The sequence below is a fragment of the Hyla sarda genome, chromosome 12, assembly GCF_029499605.1.
Source record: "Hyla sarda isolate aHylSar1 chromosome 12, aHylSar1.hap1, whole genome shotgun sequence".
NCBI classification, from domain to species: domain Eukaryota; kingdom Metazoa; phylum Chordata; class Amphibia; order Anura; family Hylidae; genus Hyla; species Hyla sarda.
In genome coordinates this window covers 33,147,101-33,165,516 of record NC_079200.1, presented here as the reverse complement: position 1 = coordinate 33,165,516, position 18,416 = coordinate 33,147,101, and the positions used below count along the sequence as shown (strand labels likewise).

At 45.1% G+C, this 18,416-nt stretch overlaps 1 protein-coding gene across 1 annotated transcript in view; it reads right to left on the bottom strand.

The window, feature by feature from the left end:
• Nucleotides 1-11,072, bottom strand: part of ARHGAP23 (Rho GTPase activating protein 23) — a 134,273-nt gene extending 123,201 nt beyond the window's left edge. Inside the window, exon 1 of the mRNA XM_056547471.1 lies at nucleotides 10,501-11,072. Coding sequence (XP_056403446.1) covers nucleotides 10,501-10,554 — 54 coding nt within the window. The 5' untranslated portion in view covers nucleotides 10,555-11,072. The remainder of the gene's footprint in view (nucleotides 1-10,500) is intronic.
• Nucleotides 11,073-18,416: the final 7,344 nt, after the last annotated feature.

Below are 18,416 nucleotides of genomic sequence, written 5' to 3'. Positions count from 1 at the left end.
GTTTTAAAAAAAAGTTTTTTTTGTTGGATCTGACGGGTACACTTTAAGCTAGTGCTTGAAGTACAGTTTACATTTTCTTTTTATATTTTTATTTTTATTACTATGTTCCCTCTCAGCAATAGAATTAAATAAATAAACAATTAAATAAATACAACAATGTTGCCAACGTGGCTGATACAGGTGGGAAGCAGATTGATACATTCTTATCATTGCTTTACACGTAGCCATATGCTCCGTGGTAGTCTCAAGCAGATGTACCATGGCGGACAGACTCTGGCCTGTGCCGGATAATGTTAAACAACCGAATACCACAGGCCTGTGCTCAGCGATGCAGTCGATAAATCTGTAAAAATTCTGTATTTATGTAAACCCGCTCCAGCAACTGAAGTAACGGAAGTCATTCATAATAAATAAAGAGATGTAAAAGCTTTTTGTACACAGCGTGGCCCGCACACAAGCTGCAGAAATGCCTTAAAGGGGTACTCCGGTTGAAAACTTTTTTTATTTATTTATTTTTTAAATCAACTGGTGCCAGAAAGTTAAACAGATCTGTAAATTACTTCTATTAAAAAATCTTAATCCTTCCAGTACTTATTAGCTGCTGAATTCTATAGAGGAAACTTTTCTTTTTGGAACACAGAGCTCTCTGCTGACATCACGAGCACAGTGCTCTCTGATGACATCTTTGTCCATTTTAGGAACTGTCCAGAGTAGGAGAAAATCCCCATCGCAAACATTTGCTGCTCTGGACAGTTCCTAAAATAGACAGAGATGTCAGCAGAGAGCACTGTGCTCGTGATGTCAGCAGAGAGCTCCGAGTTCCAAAAAGAAAATCATTTCCTATGTAGTATTCAGCAGCTAATAAGTACTGGAAGGATTGAGATTTTTTAATAGAAGTAATTTACAAATCTGTTTAACTTTCTGGCACCAGTTGATAAAAAAAAAAAAAAAAGTGGCCCTCCGGCTGTTGCAAAACTACAACTCCCAGCATGGCCAGACGGTCTTCGGCTGTTCGGGCATGGTGGGAGTTGTAGTATTGCAACAGGTAGCAGTCAGGATAACGCATTCTTATACCTTGTTCTTCAACCCGTTGCTTCTTTACTTTCACCGTGTAAGTCAATGCTACCCAACCAGGATGACTCAAGCCTTTGGCTGTAGCTTGAGTCGTCCTGGTTGGGTAGCATTGACTTACACGGCGAAAGTAAAGAAGCGACGGGTTGAAGAACAAGGTATAAGAATGCGTTATCCTGACTGCTACCTGTTGCAGTACTACAACTCCCACCATGCCCGAACAGCCGAAGACTGTCTGGCCATGCTGTCCAGGTATGCTGGGAGTTGTAGTTTTGCAACGGTTTACAGCCACCAGGATAACACATTAGTCTTATAGATTATTCTACAAACCGTTGCTCCTTTACTTTCACCGTGTAAGTCAATGCTACCCAACCAGGATGACTCTAGCTGTTGCAAAACAACAACTCCCAGCATGCCCGGACAGCCTTCGGCTGTCCGGGCATGCTGGGAGTTGTAGTTTTGCAACAGCTGGAGACACGCTAGTTTGGAAACACAGTTAAAATGTTAATGTTAAAAATCCTCCATGGGTCCTTAGTTGGCTCTGTATAGTTGTCGTCATATTTAACTATTACATGACCCACAATGACTACTCTGTGCCACATAGCCAGAGTATTACAGGGCTTCACTCTGTGCCATACTGAGAATTTCACGGAAAGGATACAACATGTACTTAGTGCCACACAAGCAGAATGTACTCTGTTCTATTCAGCACCGCATCCCTCCATGGGACACACACACACAGAATACCACAGCATGAAGCTCTGCCACATATACAATGTTAAGATACGGTTCTCCGGCCAAGGCTGGCAGCTGGGCACAAAGCTGTGAGCACCAAGTGGTACTAGATTTGCATCTGCATCACTGGACTAATACGGCTGCTCCAAACTACCTCACAAGTTCTAGACATACTAAGGGAGAATGAATTTGCTTATTACACTGCTCAAAAAAATTTAAGGGAACTAATCATATGAAATACTTTCGTCTTTACATAATTGAATGCGCTGACAACAAAATCACATAAAAATGATCAATGGAAATCAAATTTATCAACCCCTGGAGGCCTGGATATGGAGTCACACTCAAAATCACAGTGGAAAACCGCACTACAGGCTGATCCAACTTTATGTAATGTCCTTAAAACAAGTCACAATGAGGCTCAGTAGTGTGTGTGTAGCCTCCACGTGCCCGTATGATCTCCCTACAATGCCTGGGCATGCTCCTGATGAGTGGCAGATGGTCTCCTGAGGGATGTCCTCCCAGACCTGGACTAAAGCATCCGCCAACTCCTGGACAGTCTGTGGTGTAACGCGGCGTTGGTGGATGGAGCGAGACATGATGTCCCAGATGTGCTCAATCGTATTCAGGTCTGGGGAACGGGCGGCCAGTCCATAGCATCAATGCCTTCCTCTTGCAGGAACTGCTGACACACTTCAGCCACATGAGGTCTAGCATTGTCTTACATTAGGAGGAACCCAGAGCCAACCGCACCAGCATATGGTCTCACAAGGGGTCTGAGGATCTCATCTCGGTACCGAATGGCAGTAAGGCTACCTCTGGCAAGCACATGGAGGGCTATGCGGCCTCCCAAAGAAATGCCAACCCACACCATTACTGGCCCACCACCAAACCGGTCATGCTGGAGGATGTTGCTGGCAGCAGAAAGTTTTCCACGACTCTGTCACGTCTGTCACATGTGCTCAGTGTAAACATGCTTTCGTCTGTGAAGAGCTCAGGGTGCCAGTGGCGAATTTGCCAATCTTAGTATTCTCTGGCAAATGCCAAAGGTCCTGCACGGTGTTGGGCTGTAAGCATAACCCCCATCTGTGGACGTCGGTCCCTCATACCACCCTCATGGAGTCTGTTTCTGACCGTTTGAGTGGACACATGCACATTTGTGACCTGCTGGAGGTCATTTTGCAGGGCTCTGGCAGTGCTCCTCCTTGCACAAAGGTTGAGGTAGTAGTCCTGCTGCTGGATTGTTGCCCTCCTACGGCTTCCTCCACGTCTCCTGATGTACTGGCCTGTCTCCTGGTTGCGCATAGCTCTCTCCTATAGGTTAGTCGGCATGATCCCAGGGATAGTCATGGTGGCTGAGCATCTCTTGGTCTCTTCAGTATGTATGATTTTTTAATTATTTATTTATTTTTATTTTGATACTGCAGCATGTCGCAACTTTTCTGTGAGAAGTGGTCTCCAACCTGTGGCTCTCCACCAGTTGAAAAACTGCAACTCCCAGCATGACCCAAAAGTCTGCCCTGCCGTCTATCTTTTTGCGGCAATCCTACACATGACATTTAGGATACATTCACACACATGCAAAATACATACGTGTAAACCTACCTAAGGGTAGGGCCACATGTGCTCTATTTTGCTGCTGCGTATTTTCCTACCACTGAAGTCAATGTTAGCAAAATCAGCTGCAGAAAATATGCAGCAAAATGCATATGTGTATACCTACACTAAAGTAGTAGTCTCCAAGCTGTGGATGGCTGGGCATGCTGATAGTCTTACAACTGCAGAAGAGACAAAGGTTGGTAACTGTGAATTTCCAAGCTGAAGTCCCATTGCTGCACTGGGCAAACGGTGAATTTCTGTGGCGGGAAAAATTACTGCCGAAATTCCGATTCCAGGCTCCGGAGAAAGAGCTGACAAGTCCATTCCTTCTGCGGAATCCACTCAAAAATCCATTGCTGTCCCCGCGCCGTTGACCGTTCGCAAATTTTCCAGGCAGATGTCCCGCAGTGTGAACATTGCTGAAATTTTCTGCTACATGCTAAAATGAAGCAGAAATTGGTCATTATTTGACATGGAGTTTGAAGTGAGAATACAAAGTTCCACTGACTGAGATTTTACTAGTTGATTCCGCTGGAAAAAATTTTCATGTCAATTCTCCAGGCAGAATTCGGATCAAGGTGGAAATTTCCACACGGAAATTCCGCTGTGTGGACAGACTCGCTGAAATGGCATTCAAATTCAAGTGTAATAAATGCAGAATTTAGCATAAAATTGAGTGTCCATTCATACCGGGGGGGGGGGGGGGGGGGGGGGAATAATAATAATTGGGGGAGATTTATTAAAACCAGTGCAAAACTTGCCCATAGCAACCAATCAGATCGCTTCTTTTTATTTTAACAAGGGCTCTGCAAAATTAAAGAAGCAATCTGATTGGTTGCTATGGGCAACTGGGCAACTTTCCTCTGGACAGGTTTTGGTAAATCTCCCCATTGACTTCTATGGGTCTGCAGAAAATCTGCACATCTGCCACTATTGCGGAGTTTTCACAGACCCCTTTGAAGTCAACAGTATCAAAATCCGCAGCAGATTTAGTTACGGTATGTGTGGACCTACCCCTATTTACCTGTCTTATGGAAAGCAGCATTTATTTATGATTTTTTTTTTGTTTATTTAGGGTATATTTATGTATACACAATGCCCAGATTTACTAATGGAGCATAAATAAATTAAAAAAAAAAAAAAATTTTTTTTTACCCAACTTGCACATTAATATGAGTTTTAGACAATTTTTGTATACTTTTCCATTATGCCCAAAATAGCGGCATGGCTCAAAATGTGCCAAATTTTTGGTGCAAATTAGGCTGCGTTCACACGGCCATCCCGTCCCGTTCTTCTCCCGTCTCAAAAAAAAAAAAATTTGACTTTTGGATCCGTTATTGCTCAGTTAATAAACAAACAAAAAATATATATATTTTTGTTCTGAGCATGCTCAGAAGTAAAAACGGATCAAAAAAAGGATGCAAACGGATGACATTAAAGGCTCATCCGTTTTCCATAGACTTCAATGTTAAATTTACTGTATCAGTTTTTTCTTCCGTTTTTTTTTTTTGACGGGAGAAAAAATACTGCATGTGCCGTTTTTTCTAACGTCAAAAAAATAAATAAAACTAAATGAGTGCAGACGGGTACAAACGGATGTAAAAAAAAAACATTGCCATGAATGGGATTTTTTTTTTTAAACCATTTTTAATCCGTTTACAGCCTACAAGAACGGAACCGAAACGGGGATGGAAAAAAAAAAAAAAACGGGGACAGACGGCAGCGTGAACGCACCCATGAGTTTTAGACACTTTTTGTATGCTTTTCCATTATGCCCAAAAAAGCGGCATGGCTCAAAATATGCCAAATTTCTGGTGCAAATTACTGAAGCGGTTCAACACAACTAGAGATGAGCGAACTTGCAGTAAATTCGATTCGTCACGAACTTCTCGGCTCGGCAGTTGATGACTTATCCTGCATAAATTAGTTCAGCCTTCAGGCGCTCCCGTGGGCTGGAAAAGGTGGATACAGTCCTAGGAAAGAGTCTCCTAGGACTGTATCCACCTTTTCCAGCCCACCGGAGCACCTGAAGGCTGAACTAATTTATGCAAGAAAAGTCATCAACTGCCGAGCTGAGAAGTTCGTGACGAATCAAATTTACTGTAAGTTCGCTCATCTCTAAACACAACCAATAGTCAGTCTAAACTAAAGTGTTTTCCAAACAGTGTGTCTCCAGCTGTTGCAAAACTACAACTCCCAGCATGCCCGGACAGCCTTCGAATTTACTGTAAGTTCGCTCACCTCTAAACACAACCAATAGTCAGTCTAAACTAAAGTGTTTTCCAAACAGTGTGTCTCCAGCTGTTGCAAAACTACAACTCCCAGCATGCCCGGACAGCCTTCGAATTTACTGTAAGTTCGCTCACCTCTAAACACAACCAATAGTCAGTCTAAACTAAAGTGTTTTCCAAACAGTGTGTCTCCAGCTGTTGCAAAACTACAACTCCCAGCATGCCCGGACAGCCTTCGGCTGTCCGGGCATGCTGAGAGTTGTAGTTTTGCAACAGCTGGAGACACCACATTTGGAAAACAGTGGGTGATAATGTGACAAACTCCTAGTGAGCCAGTTTGATATATGTGGCCTAGTCAGAGTTTACACAGAAAGTTTTAGTAAATCCGGGTCAATGTGAATAAAGCATACTATGAAACGGAGTCACCCACTGGCCAAAATTATCATGAAATGCCGCAGAATGCTCCCAAATAAACATTCCAGACTTGCGACCTTTGAATAAAACTCAGACACAGCACGTTGGGCGCACAAAGCCTATATTGTTGAAGGAAAAATAATTGTTCTCATTAATACCCTATTATTGCACATTGTCATGCTGCATCATAATGTGTGTGAGATGCCATTGTAAGGAGGGCAGGGAGCAATGGGACGCCGGAAGTTGCTCCGTGCTGGGCCCCAATGGTCTTGCCGATAAAAATCAGGCCACGTTATTGTAAGTGGGATAAACCACTTGGGGGAAGGCGGTACGAGATACTACTCTACGTACACAGTACAACAACTGTGTCTATACCTGGATCACGGAGAAGAAAGGGGGGGGGGGAGCTGTTACCATGACAACCAGACTGTGCAAGCAAATGATGAAGACATCTTTAATGCAAACCACAAAAATGCACCAGAAACCATAGGAATGATAGAGGCCCCGAAACATACATGTCGCTGCAAGCAGATCAAAACATGATCTTTATATGTCGGCGTACCTTGTCACATACGGGAAAATGCAACTGGCCAGCCCAATGCTTACTATGAATGGATTCATTCCCTCCCAGGCACATTCTTGGAAATGACAATAGATGACGGTCTTATTTATGTGCACGGAGAGGTGACATTATATCAGTTTTATCACTACGGCAAACATGGAACTAGTCCAATCCAATTTAGATAAGAGGTGCCAGATATGCCAGATCTTCCTCCCTCTACAGCAGTGTTCTCCAAATAGTGTGACTCCAGCTGTTGCATAACTACAACTCCCAGCATGCCAGGACAGCCATGCTGGGAGTTGTAGTTTTGCAACAGCTGGAGGCATGCTGTTGGTAAAACATTGTTCTAAAGCAGTGATCCCCAACCTGTGGCCTGCCAGCCTCCAGAAATCCGTGCATGATGGGAGTTGCAGTTTTGCAACAGGTTGGGGACCACTGCACTACAGAAATAACATACCAAACTGATTATGTGGGAGTCAATTAAACTACCCATCTATGGAAAACTGAACATTTCTAATGATAGAGATAGCGAGAGACGCAGAGAGAGAGAGAGAGACGCGCAGAGAGAGAGAGAGAGAGAGAGAGGCGCAGAGAGAGAGAGAGAGAGAGAGAGAGAGAGAGGCGCAGAGAGAGAGAGGCGCAGAGAGAGAGAGAGACGCAGAGAGAGACGCAGAGAGAGAGAGAGAGAGAGACGCAGAGAGAGAGAGAGAGAGAGGCGCAGAGAGAGAGAGAGAGAGAGGCGCAGAGAGAGAGAGAGAGACGCAGAGAGAGAGAGAGAGAGACGCAGAGAGAGAGAGAGAGACGCAGAGAGAGAGAGAGAGAGAGACGCAGAGAGAGAGAGAGAGACGCAGAGAGAGAGAGAGACGCAGAGAGAGAGAGAGACGCAGAGAGAGACGCAGAGAGAGAGAGAGAGAGACGCAGAGAGAGAGAGAGAGACGCAGAGAGAGAGAGAGAGACGCAGAGAGAGAGAGAGAGACGCAGAGAGAGAGAGAGAGACGCAGAGAGAGAGAGAGAGACGCAGAGAGAGAGAGAGAGACGCAGAGAGAGAGAGAGAGACGCAGAGAGAGAGAGAGAGAGAGGCAGAGAGAGAGAGAGAGAGAGGCAGAGAGAGAGAGAGAGAGAGGGCAGAGAGAGAGAGAGAGAGGCAGAGAGAGAGAGAGAGAGGCAGAGAGAGAGAGAGAGGGCAGAGAGAGAGAGAGACGCAGAGAGAGAGACGCAGAGAGAGAGACGCAGAGAGAGAGACGCAGAGAGAGAGACGCAGAGAGAGAGACGCAGAGAGAGAGACGCAGAGAGAGAGACGCAGAGAGAGAGACGCAGAGAGAGAGACGCAGAGAGAGAGACGCAGAGAGAGAGACGCAGAGAGAGAGAGACGCAGAGAGAGAGACGCAGAGAGAGAGACGCAGAGAGAGAGACGCAGAGAGAGAGACGCAGAGAGAGAGACGCAAGAGAGAGAGAGAGAGAGAGAGACGCAGAGAGAGAGACGCAGAGAGAGAGAGAGAGAGAGAGAGAGAGACGCAGAGAGAGAGACGCAGAGAGAGAGACGCAGAGAGAAAGAGACAGACGCAGAGATAGTATTATTTTAGCACTAGTGGCTGGTATAACCCGGGGCACATACTGCTTTATTTATTCCAGTCCATATCTTTAAATAGCACCTCACAGGGTATGTTTAAAGCTCCCAAGACTTGCTCCATGACTAACACCAGAGGGTGTAATTCAACCAGAAGGTGAATTATTGGAAGTCCCATAGAGTTTGCATGGGACCTCTGGAAAAACGTCCTCTGAGCGCATCAGTCTCGGACTGCACAAGATTTCCTGGGAGCTTTAAACAGATCGTGACAAGCGGTCCAAACCACGGGCAGCATGATACAGGGGCAGGAAGTGGGGTCCTGGAACACTTTGGTTTAGGGTAGAGTCACTCGGAGCACATTCGACGCATATTTCATGCTTCGGATGCGCTGACGACAGACACAAGAGCGAGCTCCCTGCTGCGGCTGGGTAGCTCAGTTATGTTGTTGTCGGCAAATTTGGTTATTGTCAAACTCGGTCCAGTTTGATAAATCGGGGCCATAATAAGCAATGTTTCCAACCAGGTTAAAATATGACCATTTAATGGGTAAGAATGCTCATGCTGGCATCTTATGGATGCACAAATTTAAGGCTTTTTTCCACACCATGTTTTTGTGTCCAGCAGGGGGTATACATCAGGGGACTCCCTCTGCAAATACCTCAGCCATATAGCTATGTGTCATACTGCATGGTATACTTTATATCAAGGACCCCTAGACGGAACCCCTAATGGAAACCACTGGGCATAGGACTAAATGACACTTTTTATGGCAAATCTGTATTTATTAATTTTTTTCAAATCCCCTAAATGACACTTTTTTTTGCCTCTGTAACTGGTATTCATGAATATGTTTTCCATGTGTATCAGAAGTATAAAAAGAGCCTACAGCCATTATATATATATATATATATATATGCACACACACACACACACACACACACACACACACACATAGGGGTAAGGAGTTTGTAGCCCAAGTCTGTACAGGCATGATGGGAGTTGTGGTTTTGCAACAGCTGGAGAGCCACAGGTTTGGGAACAATGATCAAGGTCAACAAAATTACAACTCCCATCATGTCTTGACAGCCAGCATAAGGGAAGTCCCACTTTTGCAACAGCTGTAAAGCCACTGGTTGGGAGGGGGACACCGATCAACTTAAGGGCTTCTTGACAACACAACTTCTTACAAGCCCAGTTGGTCCACAACTACAACTCCCACCGTGCCCAGACAACTGAAGGGCTGTTGTGCCTTCCGCACTGGCTCTGTTCGCACCAGTGTTTGTCTCTACGTTATCACTTTACACTATTTTTACCGGGGGGAAAAAAAAAAACATTTCTGGCAACCGCCCATTGATTCCAATGGGAGTTTTCCATCCTGTCTGGTTTTCACTGGCGGCCAGGATAACACACGGTTTTCAACAAACCGCCGCTCCTTTACTTTTACCATGCTAGTCTGTGTTTCCCAACCAGGGGGACTCCAGCTGTTGCAAAACTACAACTCCCAGCATGCCCGGACAGCCGAAGGCTGTCCGGGCATGCTGGGAGTTGTAGTTTTGCAACAGCTGGAGTCAACCTGGTTGGGAAACACGGATGTAAGTCAATGGAAAATTGTATCCTAACAGAAGCATCTATGGCTACCAAGGTTTATATCAGAGTTGGAATCTCTGTTGAAGTTTCTATATAAAATAGCAGCTCAACTGTGCTATTTTGTCCGATAGAACGCAAGACACCATGACGGACTCCTGATGGACCCCGTTATTGTCAATTGGGTCCATTGGGTGTTGCTGGGGTCAGGCATGCAACCAATACACCAGAGCAGTTCTTCAGGCTGGGGACAGCAAAGGTGTGAACCCAGCATAAACATCTGGCTTAAAAATAAATAAATAAATAAATAAACACAAAACAAAACAAACAAAAAAACGTAACCAGAACGCTATCCGGACCACATCCTGAGAGATCACTCCGTGCAAGCGGCTATAGAGGCAAACGTATAGATAGATGAGTACAGAGAGTTATAGCTTGTGCCTTTACATCCTGTAGGGCGATCCCATATGTATATCCCATGTATTACAGCTCAGATGTCTATAGGGTTAAGGTCTGAACAGGGACTAAGGAGGGAATATGGTGAAATGACCCTGATATAAAGTAAATAGGATATATAGACCCTCAGCCTATGTGTTTTACACACCCAGTGGGATCTAGAGGAGGATCCCATAGAGCTCCATCTACTTATAGGATCTGCCAGCCACAACCCCACCCTGCCCCCAGCCCCTGCCCGTCCGGGAGCACACAGAGGGTCCTCGGTGACCGGCATCCCTTACCTGAGCGGCGGGGGAAGACGGGGATCCCACCAGGCAGAAAGCCACGCCATTCATTTAGGTGGAGGGGCCGGGAATCCCTGGCAATGGCCGGAGCCTTCCTCCTCTGTGTCTCTCCGGCTCGCAGTGTGTGTGTATAAGTCTCTCCCTCCTCACAGGATGACAGAGGAGCTCCCCTCCCCCTCCACCTCCTGCTGCTGCTGCTGCTGCTGGAGGCGAGGGGGAGATACAGGGCAGAGCCGCCGCCGCTGGGAGGAGGAGAAGGGGGGCGAGGAGCTGTCACACCGGGGGCACAGGGAGAGAGGACACGGGGAAGAGGAAGGAGACGGACAGATAGGCTGCAGGAATGGCGACTGATAAGAGCGGCCCGGCGGGGACTGCGCGGAGCCATGGCGACCAGGCCGGAGAGGAGACGGACAGCGGTTACCCGTAGCAACCAATCACATCACAGCTTTCTTTTTCTAACCTACACAGCGACAATAACAAGCTGGAATTTGATTGGCTGAAAAAAAAAATATCAAGCGCATAACCATAGCAACCAACTACATCTTGTAACTAACTCCACAGAAATAACAAGCAGGATTGGCTTAAAAAAATAAATAAAGCCATAGAACAAAGCAACCAATCACCTCACAGCTTTCTTTTTCTAACCTACACAGTGACACTAACAAGCTGGAATTTGATTGGCTAAAAAAAATATCAAGCGCATAACCATAGCAACCAACTACCTCTTGTAACTAACTACACAGAAATAACAAGCAGGATTGGCTTAAAAAAATAAATAAAGCCATAGAACAAAGCAACCAATCACCTCACAGCTTTCTTTTTCTAACCTACACAGTGACACTAACAAGCTGGAATTTGATTGGCTAAAAAAAATATCAAGCGCATAACCATAGCAACCAACTACCTCTTGTAACTAACTACACAGAAATAACAAGCAGGATTGGCTTAAAAAAAAAAAATCAAGCCATAGAAGAAAGCAACCAATCACATCACAGCTTTCTTTTTCTAACCGACACAGTGACACTAACAAGCTGGAATTTGATTGGCTAAAAAAGTCAAGCGCATAACCATAGCAACCAACTACATCACAGTGTTCTTATAACCTATTCCATAGAAATAAAAAGCTGGAATTTGGCTTAAAAAAAAAAAAATTAAGCCATAGAACATAGCAATCAATCACATGACAGCTTTCTTTTTTGTAACCTACACCAAAAAAACAAGCTGCAATTTGATTGGCTAAAAAAAAAAAAAAAAAGCTCTTAAACATAGCAACCAACCAGATCACGGCTTTCTTTTTGTAACCTGCTCTACAATAATAACAAGCAGGAATCTGATTGGCTAAAAAAAAAAAAAAATAATAAAAAGCACTTTAATTAAACATAGCATCCAATCAGATTACAGCTTTCTTTTTGTAACCTACTCTACAGTAATAACAAGTAGGAATTTGATTGACTTAAAATAAAAACAAGCACTTTAATTAAACATAGTAACCAATCAGATTACAGCTTTCTTTTTCTAACCTACTCTACAATAATAACAAGCAGGAATCTGATTGGCTTAAAAAAAAAACAAGCTCTTTAATTAAGCATAGCAACCAATCAGATTACAGCTTTCTTTTTCTAACCTACACCGCAACAATAACAAGCTGGAATTTAATAGGCTATAAAAAAAAAAGTAAAAAATCAAGCTCGTGAACACAGCAACCAATTAGGTCACAGCTTTCTGGTTGTAACCTACTCTACAACAACAAGCTGGAATTTGATTTGCTTAAAAATATGAAGCTCTTAAACATAGCAACCAATCATATAACAGATTCCTTTACTAACCTACACGCAACAATAATAAGCTGGAATTTTATTGGCTAAAAAATATGTCAAGCGCTAAAACATAGCAACCAATCAGATCTCACCTTACTTTTCCCAACCTATGCTACAACAATAACAAGCTGAAATGTGATTGGCAGAAAAAATCAAGCAGTTGCAAATAGCTAAAATTCTGAACACGCAACAGGATTGTAACGGCCCGGACAGGGGACTGGAGGTGGATCCACTGGACCAGAGGAGTGATGGCGTGGGCCGTACCCAGGGAACGGAATCTAAGGAGCTACTGGTCTTCACCAGAGCCCGCCGCAAAGTGGGATGGTCTTGCTGCGGCAGGTAGCCCCCAGGTCGTTCCACCAGATAGCGACTCAACCCCTCTGGTCGCTGAGATAGCGCGGTACAGGAGGAACAGGCAGAAGCGTAGTCAGACGTAGCAAAGGTCAGGGCAGGCGGCACAGGATCAGAAGCGGTAGTCACTAGCAACAGGTCTAGGCAGGCAGCGCAAGTTCAGAGGCGGACGTCACGGGCAACGGTCGGCAACAGGCAGGGAACACTTTCTCTTGGCACTAGGCACAAAGATCCGGCAAGGGCAGGAAGGGGCAGGAACCATTTATAGGAGACTTTGGGCCAGGCACCAATTAATGGTGCGCTGGCCCTCTAAATTTCATGAAGCCGGCACGCGCGCGCCGGGACACAGAGGGTAGACGAGGAGCCGCAGAAGGTAGGGGACAGTGTCGGGATGCGGCGCGTGAGCGGGAACCTCCCGCCACGCTAACCGCATCCCCGTCGGGGATCACTGCGCTCCCAGTCAGCGTGTCTGACCAGGACGCGCAGGGACTTAGTGGACCGGGACAGGGACAGTGAGCGCTCCGGTCCAGGAGCGGGGACCGGAGCGCACACTGTAACAAGGATAATAACAAGCTGGAATCTGATTGGTTAAAAAAAAAAGTGTAGCGCTTGTCCATAGCAACCAATTTTTATTTATTTATTTTAAAGTTGGAATCTGATTGGTTAATAAGGAGGAGCACTTGCCCCTAGTTAATAAGGAGGAGCACTTGCCCCAAGGAGGAACACAGCTTTCATTTACTAACCTGCACTACAATACAAGATGCAATGTGATTGGTTGCTGTCTCTAACCTGTGGCTCTACAACACCCAGCATGCTCGGGCAGCCAATGGCTGGAGACCACTGAGATTGATTATCACTTAACCCCTTCAGGATGCAACTGAAATATATCCTTTTTTATTTTTTACATAATAAAGCTATGTGTAAAGGGAAATTATTTGTGTTTTCATTTTATTACACTTTTTTTTTTTAAACTTTTTTTTTTATCCAATTAGGGAATTTGACCACTCAGTCACTTGATTGTCGGTGTAATCCGCTTCTGTGATACAGTGGTCCCCCAACATACGATGGTAATCCGTTCCAAATGGACCATCGTTTGTTGAAACCATCGCATGTTGAGGGATCCGTGCAATGTAAAGTATAGGACAGTGGTCTACAACCTGCGGACCTCCAGATGTTGCAAAACTACAACACCCAGCATGCCAGGACAGCCGTTGGCTGTCCGGGCATGCTGGGAGTTGTAGTTTTGCAACATCTGGAGGTCCGCAGGTTGAAGACCACTGTTAGAGGAAGATGTACTCACCTGTTCCCGCCGCTCCGGACCGTCACCGCTGCCCGGGATGTCGCCGTCCATCGCTGTCGCCGCGTCCCCGAGGTGTCCCCGACGCTCAGGCAAGACCTCTGCTTCCCCGGCATCCTCGCTCTCCGTTGCCGCCATCATGTCGCTACGCACCCCGCTCCTATTGGATGATGGGACGGCGTGCGCAGCAACGTGATGACGACAATGGAGAGCGCCGACGATGCAGGGGATCCCGAAGAGGACGCGCCGGAGCCCCGAGGACAGGTAAGTGATCATCAGCGGACCACACGGGGCGTCGTAAACGGCTATCCGGTGGCAGCTGAAGCAGTCTGCGCTGCCGGATAGCCGTTTATGCGATGGCCCCGACATACAAAAGCATCGTATGTTGATGCTGCCTTCAACATGCGATGGCCTCTGAGAGTATGTGGGGGCCTTCTTCAAAGTATGTGGGGGACTCCTGACTCAACAGGATACAGCATGGTAGATTTCTGGCATCTTCTCAGAGACATTAGTCAGTGCCAGTGTCTGGCAGCAGTTAACCCCTACTCTTTCTATTTGCCAAAACTGAAAATGTCCCATAGGCTAGCACTATATGACCGTCTCAGTTACATGGCATAGATCTGGGAGAGAACATTTTATCTGTAAGAGTCTGAACACTGAGGGTATGTTCACACAGCAGAATTTCCATGCATATTGCTTTAGGGTACATTCACATGGTCGGATTTGTTTGCGGGTTTTTTGCTGTGTATTCGAAAGGGGCAGGCTCTTCTCGGCTGTCCGCAGCAGATTTTCTGCGGCGGAATTTACGCTGCGGAAAATCCGCACGTATGCCCCATTGAAGTCAGTAGGGATTGCGGCAGATTTCCCGCAGCGTAAATTCCACTGCGGAAAATCTGCTGCGGACAGCCGAGAAGAGCCCGCCCACTTTCAAATACACAGCGGAAAACCCGCAAAAAATCCGCTTGTGTGAACGTACCCTTAAGCAGGATTCAGCAGTTCCATTCAGACAGCAGAATTTCCGCAGCTGGCATTCTTGGCATTTTGAAAAACTATAAGACAAGACTTTTTTGTGGAATTCCGCAACGGAATCACATTGAAATCAATAGGGCTGGAATTTCGGCGGAATTCTGTATTTAGCTTTCCTGAACAGAATTTTTGCAGAATTGCAGAAATTCCATTGTGTGAACATACCCTAAGGGGGGAATTTACTAAAATAGGCTGTTGTCAGTCTGGTGGTTTAAAATGTTTCCTGGTTGGAATTTTGTCTGTCGCGCACCATTATCAAATTATCAATTGGTTGCGCGGCATATGGTAACTTTGGCTGTTATAACTTTTTGGAGTCAGCACAGGCAGTTTGGTTGTTTGGAGGCCAGTTGCAATAGCAAAATGCGACTTTTAAAGTCGCACATAGTAAATAGATTACCACTGCAAAAGTTCCTAAACAAACACAACTATAGAGGCAACAGCTTTAGAAATCTTTATGAAAAGTCGCACACTTTTGCCGCAGAAAATGACTGCGCCAAACCATTGCAACACAAACAGACTCTTAAACCCATCCAAACATAATAATACATTTTCCCCTAAACCCCCAGCAAATCAAAACCTGTGATAATATATACCTGCCGCACATCTATAACAGCCAGGGCACTCCCATTGACTTTGTAGAAGACTGGCCCTATACATAACGTCAGCCATTATGTTTCTACATTAGCTCCTATATCTCTGCGCACTACACGTGGTCTGTGGACAGTCTGACTATTCAGGTATGTTCACATGGCGGATTTTATGCTGGAATGTCCTCCCAGAAAATTTCTGGCGGACAGCCTGCACCGTTTCCGTAGGCAGGAATGCATTCCGGAGCGGATTCCACAGAATTAATTGACATGTCAATTCTTTCTGCAAAGGCCGGAATCTGAATCGGAAATCCCACCGTGTGCACTGTGCAGCAGAATCCGATTGAAAACAATGGGATCCTGCTGCAATGGAATTTTTCCAGATTCTGCCATGTGAATGAGGCCTTCTTCCCCAACCTCTTAAAGGGGTACTCCAGTGGAAAACTTTTTTTTATTTTTTATTTTTTTTAAATCAACTGGTGCCAGAAAGTTAAACAGATTTGTGAATCACTTCTATTTTAAAAAATCTTAATCCTTCCAGTACTTATTAGCTGCTGAATACTACAGAGGAAATTATTTTCTTTTTGAAACACAGAGCTCTCTGCTGACATCATGAGCACAGTGCTCTCTGCTGACATCTCTGTCCATTTTAGGAGCTGTTCAGAGCAGCATATGTTTTCTATGGGGATTTCCTCCTACTCTGGACAGTTCTTAAAATGGACAGGGGTGTCAGCAGAGAGCACTGTGGTCATGATGTCAGCACAGAGCTCTGTGTTCGAAAAAGAAAATAATTTCCTCTGTAGTATTCAGCAGCTAATAAGTACTGGAAAGATTAAGATTTTTAATAGAAGTAATTTCTGGCACCAGTTAATTAAAAAAAAAAAAAGGTTTTCCACCGGAGTACCCCTTTAAATTTGCAGAGGACCTCCCCGTCGCTGGTCTTAAGAGAAATGTTATAATTGTCAGTAAAAGATTCACTTATTAAAATGCGACACAGGATGAAGTTTCTCTTTAGCGTCAACTTGGTGTGCAAACTTGACTCATTCCATGTCTCCCATGCAACAGTTTCACACATCCATCATACAAGCTAACTGTTCCACTCGTATTACAACAAATCTGCTTTTAACCATCTAATAATCTAAAATAACGTCATCACAAACAAAGGTGAAAAAGCAAATTTTTTTATGCTCATTTAGAACCAGCCATAAAAAGCTTCATGAAGTACAGTGTGCACAGAGCCTTTACAATAGCACAATGCAGCTTCTACGGGATAATATCTCTGTACTTTGTTGCTCTCTGAAAAGACACATTAAAAATTGGGCTCAAAAAGCACATGGCAGAGGTGTGTGTTCAAAGAGCAGCTACGTGACTGGTACATGCCTTAAATTTCACGCGCCCCTATATGTTACCCTTGTGTTATGCAATATGTTCTTCCCTGATGAATTCTTTCATACTACAGCAGCCAAAGGAGCATTCCCTTTCTTGATCCTGTTGAATGCATATAGAATTAGACAGAAAAGAAACTCGAATAAAGAAGAAAAGGTGAAATCCAGCAACCCACCGCAATGTCCGAAATCAGCGTCTTGAATCCTCCATGGATGACCGGGATGGTGTGGGAAGCTCAGAGGCTACAAACTGGTAGGTTTCGTGCAAATGCACTTCTTCCGGCCTCGTGAGGCCGGAAGAAGTGCATTTGCACAAAACCTACTGATTTGTAGCATCTGAGCTTCTTGCACCATCCCGGTCATCCATGGAGGCCGGCAGAAGTGCATTTGCACGAAGCCTACTGGTTTGTAGCCTCTGAGCTTCTCGCACCATTCCGGTCATCCATGGAGGCCGGCAGAAGTGCATTTGCACGAAACCTTGCACTTCCTTGCACCACCGTTGCATCCAGTTTCATCAGTATTCACCATGGAGCTTCATCTGCATGCCCTAGTCTCTATTCCCAAGGTGTGTTAGTCAGGTGCCTCCACCTCTTTTTGTTCTACGTTACTTGCAGAAAATAAACTCAGTATCAGTCATATGCCGTGCTGTGGATGCTTAGTAAGGCCTATGTGCACGAACGTTTAAATGGCTTCATCACTGAATTTTAAAGAGGTTTTTTTAATGACGAAATTAGGTTGGCCATATATTGAGATACCTGTCGGCTGAACGCTTGTTTGTCTGATGGATTTCTCTTCCATACACATTCATTCCTCTTATAGCAGCTTAAAGGGGTTATCCATATATCAACTGGCTCCAGAAAGTTAAACAGATTTGTAAATTACTTCTATTAAAAAATCTTAATCCTTTCAGTACTTAGGAGGTTCTGAAGTTAAGGTTGTTCTTTTCTGTCTAAGTGCTCTCTGATGACACCTGTCTCGGGAACCGCCCAGTTTAGAAGCAAATCCCCATAGCAAACCTCTTCTAAACTGGAAAAAGACAAAGAAGGAGCGCTCCATAGTGTAATAACGCCAGATCATGCAAAACGCTCAAAGTAAAGTAGCGCTTACCACAGAAAGTTGTGCATAAGCCAGCACAGCATGGATAAAGGTGTGTAATGGTGATCCACTGCTGCCGCTCCACAAATTTGGCACAAGAAAGAAGACAGTCACCTCCAAGGAAGGGTGGAGCTCAGGCGCTGAAGGACCAGGCAGATCTCAGGACAACAATATGTTTATTCCCAGTATGCAACGCGTTTCGCGCATGTGCGCTTCATCAGGCACCCTGATGCCTGATGAAGTGCACATGCGCGAAACGCGCTGCATACTGGGAATAAACGTATTATTGTCCTGAGATCTGCCTGGTCCTTCAGCGCCTGAGCTCCACCCTTCCTTGGAGGTGACTGTCTTCTTT